This window comes from Dendrobates tinctorius, unplaced genomic scaffold, assembly GCF_039654945.1.
Source record: "Dendrobates tinctorius isolate UK_male_01 unplaced genomic scaffold, ASM3965494v1 ptg000069l, whole genome shotgun sequence".
Lineage (NCBI taxonomy): Eukaryota > Metazoa > Chordata > Amphibia > Anura > Dendrobatidae > Dendrobates > Dendrobates tinctorius.
The window spans coordinates 32,449,786-32,463,764 of record NW_027361737.1 but is presented as its reverse complement, the minus strand read 5'-3'; the positions used below and the strand labels follow the sequence as shown (position 1 = coordinate 32,463,764).

The 13,979-nt window shown below is 47.2% G+C and overlaps 1 protein-coding gene across 1 annotated transcript in view; it reads left to right on the top strand.

Annotated features, from left to right (window-relative positions):
- The window catches only part of PIK3CB (phosphatidylinositol-4,5-bisphosphate 3-kinase catalytic subunit beta), a 222,917-nt gene that overhangs the window by 151,700 nt on the left and 57,238 nt on the right, over positions 1-13,979 (top strand). Inside the window, exon 7 of the mRNA XM_073581310.1 lies at positions 1,865-2,032. Within this exon, the coding sequence (XP_073437411.1) occupies positions 1,865-2,032 (168 nt within the window). The remainder of the gene's footprint in view (positions 1-1,864; positions 2,033-13,979) is intronic.

Genomic DNA, 13,979 nt, shown 5'->3' with positions numbered 1-13,979 from the left:
TCCGAGGGTACAACAGTGTGAACCCGTACTATCCGTCAGCGTCTGAATGAAAAGGGACTGTATGGTAGGAGACCCAGGAAGACCCCACTTCTTACCCCGAGACATAAAAAAGCCAGGCTGGAGTTTGCCAAAACTTAGCTGAAAAAGCCTAAAACGTTTTGGAAGAATGTTCTCTGGTCTGATGAGACAAAAGTAGAGCTTTTTGGGCAAAGTCATCAACATAGAGTTTACAGGAGAAAAAAAAAGGCATTTAAAGAAAAGAACACGGTCCCTACAGTCAAACATGGTGGAGGTTCCCTGATGTTTTGGGGTTGCTTTGCTGCCTCTGGCACTGGACTGCTTGACCGTGTGCATGGCATTATGAAGTCTGAAGACTACCAACAAATTTTGCAGCATAATGTAGGGTCCAGTGTGAGAAAGCTGGGTCTCCCTCAGAGGTCATGCGTCTTCCAGCAGGACAATGACCCAAAGCACATTTCAAAAAGCACTAGAAAATGGTTTGAGAGAAAGCACCGGAGACTTCTAAGGTGGCCAGCAATGAGTCCAGACCTGAATCCCATAGAACACCTGTGGAGAGATCTAAAAATGGCAGTTTGGAGAAGGCACCCTTCTAATATCAGGGACCTGGAGCAGTTTTCCAAAGAAGAATGGTCTAAAATTCCAGCAGAGTATTGTAAGAAACTCATTGATGGTTACTGGAAGCGGTTGGTCGCAGTTATTTTTGCTAAAGGTTGTGCAACCAAGTATTAGGCTGAGGGTGCCAATACTTTTGTCTGGCCCATTTTTGGAGTTTTGTATGAAATGATCAATGTTTTGCTTTTTGCTTCATTCTCTTTTGTGTTTTTTCATTTAAGACAAATTAAATGAAGATTATAATACCAAAGAATTTGTGTTTGCAATCATTTTCAGGAAGAAACTGAGTATTATCTGACAGAATTGCAGGGGTGTCAATACTTTTGGCCACAGCTGTAAAAACTGCAAGGAAAGATGGTTAATGCAACAACCATAAGAAGTCTGGTAAAAAGTCCCAGTGCAGTACCGGAGCTAGGATGGATAAACCTGAAAGTTGTGCAGATTGGGACTTACCTGACCTTCACAGCTTTGTATTGCCGAGTAGAAGGCACTTGTATGGTCTCATGCACACCTACACTTAAGTGTAGGTACAAATCAAGTGTTTAGTAACCCGTACCAAATCCACTATCGAGTTTCAGGTGCCGCCAGTTTTGCCTACCGCAACTCAAGACAGAATAGGGACACGTGTTCCCAATAGTGGAAACTGGTTTACAGAAAGAAATCTTTTATTATACTCCCAATAGAAAAACCTGTTACAATGCACATATAAAATCATGGTGCGGTCACCTGCCTTACCCAGGGTTTTGAAAAAGGAGCCACAATGGCGAAACTCTGAGTCAGGCAGCTGACCTCACCATGATTTTATATTCTCATTTTAATAAGTTTTTAGCTTGCCAGTATAATGATTGTTTTTTTCCGGTAAACTAATCACCAAGCTTTGCTATCGGGAGGATGTGTCCTTCTTCTGTTGCGATAGGTCAGACGGGAGGCTTCTGAGACCTGAAGGTGGATGCAGTGTGGATTATGAGAGAGCTGGACACCTGCTTTGTTCCAACGCTGCTTGAGTGAAGGTGCGAATGAAACCATACAAGTCCCATCTACTCGGAAATGAAGGACTGTGAAGATCAGATGAGTACTAACTTGCGAGCGCCATTACAGTAAGATGTGTCCTACAGAGACATTAATGATCCGGTGCTTTCTTTGTAAATAACTTGTGCTGCACTTTGTTTTTTACACATATAATCTTTTATCTGGAAGATGCTTTACCAATATGTCTCCATCTGATTTCCAGTATATCACAAGCTGTGTAGTGAATAAGACGCCCCCTCGGCTCACACTGGTTGAGCGCTGTAATATTAAGAAGATGTTTGACCAAGAGATGAGCGCCATTGAGCTTGCAGTGAGGAGGAAACCATCTGCCCCACCCTTGCCGTTGCCCCCCAAAACGCGTGGTGCTTCTGTGAGTAACCTGATCAGTGTGATAAATTTATTTTTCATGAATGTCTCTATTTAATGGTGAGCAGGACTTCTGAATAACCATCATTGTCATTTTTATTTCCTAAATCAATAGTAATCATGAAAATAAACAACTTCGGAATGTATGTGATAAGATAAATAATTTTTCTTTCTTCTCCCAGATTGATCTTTTACTCTCAGTTCAGAGGTGAAATCAGTAAATTCTGTGTTCTGTGAGGACATATGTTCACAATACTGAGATGAGAGATGACAGTTGGTGCTAATAAGTATCTATGGAGAGGAAAAGAGGCAGAAGGAGCTGGAGGCAGACACCTTCTGCTGCAAGTTCTCCTGAAACAACATTTGCTTTAAAAAAAAGGAGAACTTGCAGCACAATGTGTGTGTCTGCCTCTAGGTCGTTTCCTCACCATCTTAGGAGATGACAGTGGCTTCTCCGATCTCAGTAGTGTGAAAATCTGTATTTACTGATGACAGGTTTTACCCGTGAGTTGAGAATTTTGAGAATGAATGATCAGTCCAGGATGAGAAAAAGGAACATTTTTCTGATAAGATATATTACAAAGTTGTGTATTTTCAGATGTGCTATAGATTTACGAAACGGAGTAAACGCCGGTTTAACCCCTTACTGCCATTGGACGGAATAGTATGTCCAATGGCAGTATCCCCACGTTGATGAGGGCTTCGGCGGAGAGCCCACATCAAAGCCGGGACATGTCAGCTGTTTTCAACAGCCGGAAATACATGCATCGCCGACCCCCTTCACGTGCTTGGGGGTCAGTGACGCGTTGCCATCACAACCAGAGGTCTCCTTGACACCTCTGCGGTTGTTGATGAGGCATTGCGATGAGCGCCACCCGGTGGTGGGCGCTCATAGCAATGCTGTAATTCTGCTACACATAGGCGATCTGCTCATAGCCAATATGTAGCAGAGCCGATCAAGTAGTGGATGCTTCTAGCCTCCCATGGAGGCTATTGAAGCATGCCAAAATTTAAAAAAAATAAAAAATGTTTTAAAAAATATGAAAAAAATAAAAAAAAATAAAGGTTTAAATCATCCCCCCTTTCGCCCCATTGTAATTAAAACAATAAAAAAAAAAAATCACACATACACAAATTGGGTATCGCCGCATTCAGAATCGCCCGATCTATCAATAAAAAAAGGGTTAACCTGATCACTAAACAGCGTAGCGGGAAAAAAAAATTGAAACACCAGAATTACATTTTTTTGGCCGGCGCGACATTGCATTAAAATGCAATAACGGGCTATCAAAAGACCATATTTGCATATAAATGGTATCCTTAAAAACGTCAGCTTGGCGCGCAAAAAATAAGCCCTCACCCAACCCGAGATCACAAAAATTGGAGACGCTACGGGTCTTGGAGAACGGTGCAATTTTTTTTTTTTTGCGGAATTTATTTTTACCACTTAGATAAAAAAAGAACCTAGACATGTTTGGTGTCTATGAACTCGTAATGACCTGGAGAATCATAATGGAAGGTTAGTTTTAGCATTTAGTGTACCTAGCAAAAAAGCCAAACAAAAAACAAGTGTGGGATTGCACTTTTTTTGCAATTTCACCACACTTGGAATTTTTTTCCCGTTTTTGAATACAGGACATGCTAAAACCAATGGTGTCGCTCAAAAGTAAAACTCGTCCCACAAAAAATAAGCCCTCACATGGCCATATTGATGGAAAAATAAAAAAGTTATGGTCTGGGAAGAAGGGGAGCGAAACATGAAAGCGCAAAACCAAAAAAGCTCCGGTCATTAGTATGGTGGGATTTAATAATAATAATAATAATAATAATAATCTTTATTTTTATATAGCGCTAACATATTCCTCAGCGCTTTACAGTTTGCACACATTATCATCACTGTCCCCGATCGGGCTCACAATCTAAGCTCTCTATCAGTATGCCTTTGGAATGTGGGAGGAAACCGGAGAACCCAGAGGAAACCCACACAAACACGGGGAGAACATACAAACTCCTTGCAGATGTTGTCCTTGGTGGGATACGAACCCAGCCCCTTATCCAATATGAGGTGTGAAACCGCAGGGCTAAACCGCAGGTAAACCGCAGGACTTTTGACCTGAGAATTTACCTGTGGATTTTTACAAATCCGAGGGGACAAATCCGCAGCTCTCAAAAGTACGTGTGCACATAGCCTTACGCCTCTTCCATTTAGCAAAATCCGCGTGGAAAAATCCGCAGCAGAATCCGCACCGTGTGCACATAACCTTAAACTGTAAATTATTAAGGGGCGATCAGTCCACTCTGACTTCAGCCACTTGGACATTGCCCTAATACATGGTCCATCCAATCATAGGAAAATCCTAGGAATGCCTGTATATTGTCACGGCTTCAGGCTTCGGACCCATTCCCCACTCGCTGTGGATACAGCCAGGCAGCTTTGTTAGTGCAGTTACCTTGTGGCCTCATGTCGCCCGTGCAGGATTTTACACTAAATTCCCAAATTAATTGTTAAAAATAATCAAATGAAGAACGTAAACAGGACGAGAATCTATCAAGGTCAGAAGTCCACGTCTCCTTTTTTTTCTATAAAGGGAAGTGTTTTAGTTACTCAGGTTGGGTTTCTTATCACACCTCTATCCATTATTATGTGGAATTTCCACAATTACCTCCGGGATAAATATGAATTATTTGTTAGACCGTTTAGTAGGTTTTTACCAAAAATATCTGAAAACTGACATTTGTAATGATGATACCAAAATCCATTTCTTAGTTGTGACCCATATTCTTATTGTTTCCAGTGCTATTGTCTCCCTGCTTGGCAGTTTCTGTCATTCTAGTAAAAGCCCCTGGAGACAGTCATATGCAGTGCCATGTATCAATCTGTCCTCTGCCTGGTCAGTCGGGAGCCCTCCGTTCTTTACATAGGTGCAGGTCCCTGATGTGTGCACCTCTCAGACATTTACGGCACATGCTATAAATATGCTCATAACACCTCATTCGAGCCCACTCACTCATCACTCATTTCCACTCCACACAGGCTCCAGCATAGAAACAAGAGCTGTGATTTTACCCAGGGTGGACATGCTGTGACAGATTTATCAAACGGGGCCCATTCAGTCATAAATTTGTGGCAACGTTCCTTAGTGATCTTATCTGAGATTTAACTTACTCTAGATAAAATTATGCCATTATTGAGTAAAGGGATCGTCCAGTGGAAACAACTTATCTATTCACACGATGGGTGATAACTTGCAGATTGGGGGCCTCCACACTGATTGGAAATTAGGGAATTTTTATACCCAAAGGGGTACTTTTATCCCTGCTACAAATTGGAGCGGTAACACGCATAAACAACCACCGCTCCATTAATTCTCCATGGGGCTGCTAGAAAGTGCAGAGCGTTCTGCATTCCGCTCTGCAGCCCTATAGGGAGTAAATGGAGCAGCAGCTGAGCATTCACTCTGCAGCCCCATAGGGAATAAATAGAGCAGCGGTTGAGCATTCACTCTGCAGCCCCATAGGGAATAAATAGAGCAGCGGTTGAGCATTCACTCTGCAGCCCTATAGGGAATAAATGGAGCAGCGGTTGAGCATTCAATCTGCAGCCCCATAGGGAATAAATAGAGCAGTGGTTGAGCATTCACTCTGCAGCCCCATAGGGAATAAATAGAGCAGCGGTTGAGCATTCACTCTGCAGCCCCATAGGGAATAAATAGAGCAGCGGTTGAGCATTCACTCTGCAGCCCCATAGGGAATAAATGGAGCAGCGGTTGAGCATTCACTCTGCAGCCCTATAGGGAATAAATAGAGCAGCGGTGGAGCATTCACTCTGCAGCCCTATAGGGAATAAATGGAGCAGCAGCTGAGCATTCACTCTGCAGCCCTATAGGGAATAAATAGAGCAGCGGTGGAGCATGCGCTCTACAGCCCTATAGGGAATAAATGGAGCAGCGGTTGAGCATTCACTCTGCAGCCCTATAGGGAATAAATAGAGCAGCGGTGGAGCATGCTGTCTGCAGCCCTATAGGGAATAAATGGAGCAGCGGTTGAGCATGCACTCTGCAGCCCTATAGGGAATAAATAGAGCAGCGGTGGAGAATGCGCTCTACAGCCCTATAGGGAACAAATGGAGCAGCGGTGGAGCATGCACTCTACAGCACTATAGGGAATAAATGGAGCAGCGTTGAGCATGCGCTCTGCAGCCCTATAGGGAATAAATGGAGCAGCGGTGGAGCATGCGCTCTGCAGCTCTATAGGGAATACATGGAGCATTGGTGGTGCACGCACTCTACAGCCTGTCATGATGTGTAGTTTTGCCCTGTCCTGTATTTTGTATAATATGTCATTTAACTTTTCTCTGGTTGTATTTGCTGTAAATTAACCATGGCTCCTTCCCCTATCGTGAGGTGCCCAGATTTGTTTCCATTGTGTGGACTTATTGTGGACTTCTCATGGACTCCAAGGACATTATGAATATTTGATGTTGTATGCTCCCTGCCTTAATAAATCTCGTTGGATCGTCCCTCGGCCTGTTGTCCCTTCTTGCTCTGTCGTATACCCCGTCACAAACTGGTTGGCAGCCCTGGGATCAGAGCAGAAGGAATGGAGGACAACGGCCCATCAACATCTGGAACCAGCACTGCAGAGTACAAGAACTGGACTGTGGTGAACCTACAAACAAAGGCCCGTGAACTGGGAGTCAGCTACAAGGGACTCTCCAAGGAGCAGCTGATTGAGGCTTTGGAAGGAGTTCGCCTGCAAGATGACGGTGAGGAAGGATCCCCACAGCAAACGGAGGAAAGACTGCAGCCGGAGGTAAATACCCAAAAAAGTCAGTGGGTTGTGTGATACGAGGAGGAGTTGGCATTGCTGGGAGAAGAGGCTACCATAGAATATAAGAGGGAGGCCATTCATAGAGTTCAAGAGAGGGCATTGCTGGAGAGGCAGCTCGCTGTGGAAGCAGCTAGAAGCTCCAGACAGACTGTAACCCCAGCACCCACCATGAGGGAACTCCCCAGAGTGTCCCGCAAAGACTTCAAGCCGTTTAATGAGGCTTCAGGTGACATTGAGGGCTTCTTCCAGGTTCGATTAATGGAAGTCCCGGGAAGGGAGCGAGTCCGACATCTGGTGGGGCTCTTAGAGGGTGGAGCTGCCGCAGCCTATAGAGCTATGGACCCTCTGTGGAACTGTGAGTATGCGGAGATTAAACAGACTATTCTAGAACATTATGCTGTGACCCCAGACACTTACAGGACCCAGTTCCGTACTTTAGCCTGTGATGAGGAAATGTCCTTCAAGATGTATGCCCACAGACTCAAACAAATATGTCATCGCTGGCTGGAGGGAGAGGAGGCCTTAACTTGGGAGACCTTCCTCCAAGTCATCCTAAAAGAGCAGTTTTACTTCAAGTGCCCAGCTGAGATCCGGGAATGGGTGCGTGAAAGGAGACCAGCCACTGTGGAGGAAGCTGCAGCTCTAGCTGATGAGGCTCTCACCATCAAGCCTCAGTGGAAAAAACTACTACACGGTGAGAAAAAAACTACCAGCCCCCCAACGCTGGTGGCCCCTGGTCCTTCGGTCTCCAATATTCACCATCCCACTAGACCATCAACTCATGGTGACCTTCGAGTGACTGTGCCTCGCATTACTCCTGCTCCACCTTCGGGACTACGACGTGGAGGAAGAATCCCAGAACGCAGATGTTATAGATGTGGGCAGCCTGGGCATCTGCAATTCCAATGTCCAGGCGTTCGGAGGCAGGACAGCTACAGACCGCCTTTGCCTGTTCATTATCTACAGACACCCTCACCAGGAGAAGAGTTGGATTCAGTCCCTGCAGACGTTCTTCTAGGAAATGATGTGGGAAATCTTCATTGCCACTTTGTCGGTGCGGTAACCAGAAGTCAAGCCAAGAGAGCAACTAATGTGGACGTGTACAACCCGTCCATGGAAATGAGACCCCAAGAACTGCCGTCACAGCCGGTGAGTGGTTCTTCTTGTGGAGACAATGTGAGTGTTACTTGGGATAAAGTTCAGTTTAGACAAGAGGTAGATACTGACCCCACCCTAGCTAGTTTTAGAGCTCGAGCTGAGATAGGGCAGTTGGGGGAGAACGGGGAAAGAATTATCAGAGAAAATGGACTTCTGTATCGGGTTACCAATGCTGACTCCCTAGATGAGCCCTGGACTTATACCAACAGCTGATTGTTCCTCAGAAATACAGAATTTCCGTATTACACCTTGCTCATGACATTCCTACTACTGGCCATCAAGGCAAAACCCGCACTGAGAGACGATTGACTCAATCTTTCTATTGGCCTGGGATTTCCCAAACCGTAGCGCATTTCTGCCGAACTTGCGACATATGTCAGCGTAGAGAGCGACCCGGAGATCACCCAAAGGCACCCCTGCAACCGCTCCCTATAATAGAACTCTTTCAAAGAGTAGCTGTCGATATCATTGGACCTCTGGCTAAATCAAGTAAATCTGGAAAGCAGTACATCCTCACTGTTGTGGACTATGCCACCCAATATCCAGAAGCTGTGGCCTTGTCAAGTATTTCTGCAGCCAAGGTGGCCGAGGCCCTGGTTACCATTTTCACCAGAGTAGGATTCCCCAGTGAGATCTTGTCAGACCAAGGCTCCCAGTTCATGTCATAGCTGGTCCAGTGTCTGTGGCGCACCTGTGGAGTACGAACGATATGAACGACCCTGTATCATCCCCAAACAAATGGACTTTGTGAACGATTCAATGGCACTCTGAAGAATATGCTGAGGGCCTTCACTGACAGAGATTCAAACTTGGAGAAGTACCTACCCCATCTCTTGTTTGCCTATCGGGAAGTTCCCCAGGAGTCCACCGGGTTTTCCCCCTTTGGACTACTCTATGGAAGAAAGGTCCGAGGACCCTTAACCCTGCTAAAAGAATATTGGGAGGGACAAGTTGAAGATACAGGAGCCCCTGTTGTCCCTTATGTCCTAAAGCTGCGAGAAACCCTGGCTCAACTCGCTAGTTTAGCCCAGAGTCATGTGCGTATGGCTCAAACCAGACAGAAGACATGGTATGACCGTAAAGCACGCTATCGGGAGTTTGTAGAAGGACAACAGGTCTTAATGATTGTTCCCCATCGGCAGAATAAACTGCAGACAACATGGGAGGGTCCCTTCCGGGTTCTCAGAAAACTAAATGATACCAATTATCTTCTTGCTTTAGATGATCAGGGGCTAAGACAAAAGACTGTCCATGTGAATATGATTAAGGAGTACCATGACCGGAACCTTCCAATGATAGCAAGCTGTCGGCTAGCTTCAGAAGACGGTCAAGAGGATGAGGACTCCCTACCTGATTTCGTGGAAGCAGCGAGAGCCCCTTCCACTGTGTAACAGGTTCCTCTGGGAGATCACCTGGATTCCTTGCAGAAAAACCAGATGCTGGGAGTGCTTCAACAGAGACGGGCTGCTTTCTCATCCCAACCAGGTCAAACCACCGTCACCCAACATCATGTGGACACTCAGGGTATCCGTCCCATACAACAGGCTCCTTACCGGGTACCTGAATCTGTTCGAAACACCATACAGCATGAACTGGAGGAGATGTTACAGCTTGGGGTAATCCAGGCCTCCCGTAGCCCTTGGGCCTCTCCTGTGGTGTTAGTACCCAAGAAGGATGGGAGTACTCGATTTTGTGTGGACTATCGACGACTAAACGACCATACCGTCAGCGATCCTTACCCAATGCCCCGTATTGACGAACTTCTAGACCGATTGGCTGGGTCCCGATATGTCACTACCTTGGATCTCAGTAAGGGATACTGGCAAATCCCTCTCACGGAGGAAGGGAGAAAACGGTCCGCTTTTATAACCCCCTTTGGTCTGTATGAATTTCTAAGCATGCCTTTTGGAATGAAGAATGCCCCGGCAACCTTCCAGAGAATGGTGGACCAGATCCTCCAGGGATGTGGTCACTTTGCTTGTGCCTACTTGGATGATATCGCCATCTTCAGCCAGACGTGGGAGGAACATCTGAATCAAGTAGCCATTATTCTTGACCTGATTCTTGCAGCCGGCCTAACCATTCGACCCGATAAATGCCAGTTGGGGATGGGTGAAGTCAAGTACCTAGGGCATAGAGTAGGAGGAGGGAAGCTCCGTCCTGAACCTGCCAAAATCCAGGCTATTAGAGACTGACCTGTACCCCAAACTAAGAAACAAGTTATGGCTTTTTGGGGCACTGCCAGTTATTACCGAAAATTTGTTTCGCATTTCAGCACTGTGGCCAAGCCTCTTACCGACCTGACCAAGAAAACGATGCCCCGGCTGGTGATCTGGACTCCAGCCTGTGATGAGGCTTTTAACCGGCTGAAGGACGCCCTGGTCTGCGACCCTGTTCTGGCTGCTCCAGATTACAAGAGGAGATTCATTGTGCAGACGGACGCCTCTGCTTATGGACTGGGAGCTGTCCTCAGCCAGGTGAATGCAGCTGGGGACGAACACCCCATCGCCTACCTTAGCAGGAAACTGCTGGACCGAGAAGTGGCCTATGCAACTGTTGAAAAAGAATGTCTGGCTGTAGTGTGGGCCCTTAGGAAACTAAGGCCGTATCTGTGTGGATGAGAATTCACTGTCATTACTGATCACAATCCCCTCACCTGGCTGAACCGAGTCTCGGGGACAATGGACGCTTACTACGATGGAGCCTGGCTCTGCAGCCCTATAACTTTACCATACAGTATAGAGGAGGCAGCCAACACCAAAATGCATATGGCCTGTTCAGGCAGGAGGAGCCCTGAGTCTGGTCAGCCATGCCTGTGTGTACTTAACAAGCGACCTGTAGAGGTCCCTAGTACGTACACAAATTGGGAGGGGAAGGGATTGTCATGATTTATAGTTTTGCCCTGTCCTGTATTTTGTATAATATGTCATTTAACTTTTCTCTGGTTGTATTTGCTGTAAATTAACCATGTCTCCTTCCCCCAATACTTTGCAATGTTTTGTGATGTACCTGGACCATAATCTAATTTAGGCTTGTGTCAACAGCTAAGTGGAATTTTGGCTATTGTTTTCCTAAGCAGAAGATAACCTACAATACACATCCTGTAGACTAAGTGGAGCCCTTACATTTCTAGAATCTTCTGATGGACCAAACCATTGAATAGTAGGTGTGACCCCCTACCCCCCTTCAGATGGGCTGATCCTAGGAGCCCTGACAATACATTCTTGTTTTAAGATCAGTTGTGATTTGAGTGCAGACGTGAAGGAGTCATGAACTGAGTTGAGGCCAGCTCGTGACGTCCATGGGATTGTGTGGAATCCTGTGGACTATTGCAAGGATTATTGTTATCGCATCTGGCACAAGGACTATCGTGAGGTGCCCGGATTTGTTTCCATTGTGTGGACTTATTGTGGACTTCTCATGGACTCCAAGGACAGTATGGATATTTGATGTTGTATGCTCCCTGCCTTAATAAATCTCGTTGGATCGTCCCTCGGCCTGTTGTCCCTTCTTGCTCTGTCGTATACCCCGTCACACAGCCCTATAGGGAATAAATAGAGCAGCGGTGGAGCATGCTCTCTGCAGCCCTATAGGGAATAAATGGAGCAGCGTCAAGCATGCACTCTGCAGCCCTATAGGGAATAAATGGAGCAGTGGTGGAGCATGCGCTCTGCAGCCCCGTAGGGAATAAATGGAACAGCGGTGGAGCATGCACTCTACAGCCCTATAGGGAATAAATGGAGCAGTGGTGGAGCATGCGCTCTGCAGCCCCATAGGAAATAAATGGAGCAGCGGTGGAGCATGCGCTCTGCAGCACTATAGGGAATAAATGGAGCAGCGTCGAGCATGCGCTCTGCAGCACTATAGGGAATAAATGGAGCAGTGGTGGAGCATGCGCTCTGCAGCCCTATAGGGAATAAATGGTGCAGCGGTTGAGCATGCGCTCTGCAGCCCCGTAGGGAATAAATGGAGCAGGGGTGGAGCACGCGCTCTGCAGCCCCGTAGGGAATAAATGGAGCAGCCGTTGAGCATGCACTCTGCAGCCCTATAGGGAATAAATGGAGCAGCGGTTGAGCGTGCACTCTACAGCCCCATAGGGAATAAATAGAGCAGCAATGGAGCATGCGCTCTGCAGCACTATAGGGAATAAATGGAGCAGCGGTTGAGCATGCGCTCTGCAGCCCCGTTGGGAATAAATGGAGCAGCCGTTGAGCATGCCCTCTACAGCCCCATAGGGAATTAATAGCGCAGCGGTGGAGCATGCGCTCTGCAGCACTATAGGGAATAAATGGAGCAGCGGTTGAGCATGCGCTCTGCTGCCCCGTTGGGAATAAATGGAGCAGCCGTTGAGCATGCACTCTACAGCCCCATAGGAATAGAGCAGCGGTGGAGCATGCGCTCTGTAGCCCTATAGGGAATAAATGGAGCAGCGTCGAGCATGCTCTCTGCAGCCCCATAGGGAATAAATGGAGCAGCGTTGGAGCATGCTCTCTGCAGCCCCATAGGGAATAAATGGAGCAGCTGTTGAGCATGCACTCTGAAGCCACATAGGGAATAAATAGAGCAGCGGTGGAGCATGCACTCTGCAGCCCTATAGGGAATAAATGGAGCAGTAGTGGAGCATGCACTCTGCAGCCCTATAGGGAATAAATGGGCCCTCTGCAGCCCTATAGGGAATCAATGGAGCAGTGGTGGAGCATGCTCTCTGCAGCCCTATAGGGAATAAATGGGCCCTCTGCAGCCCTATAGGGAATCAATGGAGCAGTGGTGGAGCATGCTCTCTGCAGCCCTATAGGGAATAAATGGGCCCTCTGCAGCCCTATAAGGAATCAATGGAGCAGTGGTGGAGCATGCTCTCTGCAGCCCTATAGGGAATAAATGGAGCAGCGGTGGAGCATGCGCTCTTCAGCCCCATAGGGAATAAATAGAGCAGCTGTGGAGCATGTGCTCTGCAGCACTGTAGGGAATAAATGGAGCAGCAGTTGAGCTTGCACTCTGCAGCCCTATAGGGAATAAATGGAGCAGCGGTGGAGCATGCACTCTGCAGCCCTATAGGGAATAAATGGAGCAGTAGTGGCGCATGCACTCTGCAGCCCTATAGGGAATAAATGGGCCCTCTGCAGCCCTATAGGGAATCAATGGAGCAGTGGTGGAGCATGCTCTCTGCAGCCCTATAGGGAATAAATGGAGCAGCGGTGGAGCATGCACTCTACAGCCCCATAGGGAATAAATGGAGCAGTAGTGGAGCATGCACTCTGCAGCCCTATAGGGAATAAACTGGCACTCTGCAGCCCTATAGGGAATAAATGGAGCAGCGGTGGAGCATGCACTCTACAGCCCCATAGGGAATAAATGGAGCAGTGGTGGAGCATGCTCTCTGCAGCCCTATAGGGAATAGATGGAGCAGTGGTTGAGCATGCACTCTATAGCCCCATAGGGAATAAATAGAGCAGTGGTGGAGCATGTGCTTTGCAGCACTATGGGGAGTAAATGGAGCAGCGGTTGAGCATGCACTCTGCAGCCCTATAGGGAATAAATGGAGCGGCGGTAGAGCATGCACTCTGCAGCCCCATAGGGAATAAATGGAGCAGCGGTTGAGCATGCACTCTGCAGCCCTATAGGGAATAAATGGAGCAGCGGTTGAGCATGCACTCTGCAGCCCTATAGGGAATAAATGGAGCAGCCGTTGAGCATGCTCTCTGCAGCCCTATAGGGAATAAATGGAGCAGCGGTTGAGCGTGCACTCTACAGCCCCATAGGGAATAAATAGAGCAGCGATGGAGCATGCGCTCTGCAGCACTATAGGGAATAAATGGAGCAGCGGTTGAGCATGCACTCTACAGCCCCATAGGAAATTAATAGAGCAGCGGTGGAGCATGCTCTCTGCAGCACTATAGGGAATAAATGTAGCAGCGGCTGAGCATGCGCTCTGCTGCCCCGTTGGGAATAAATGGAGCAGCCGT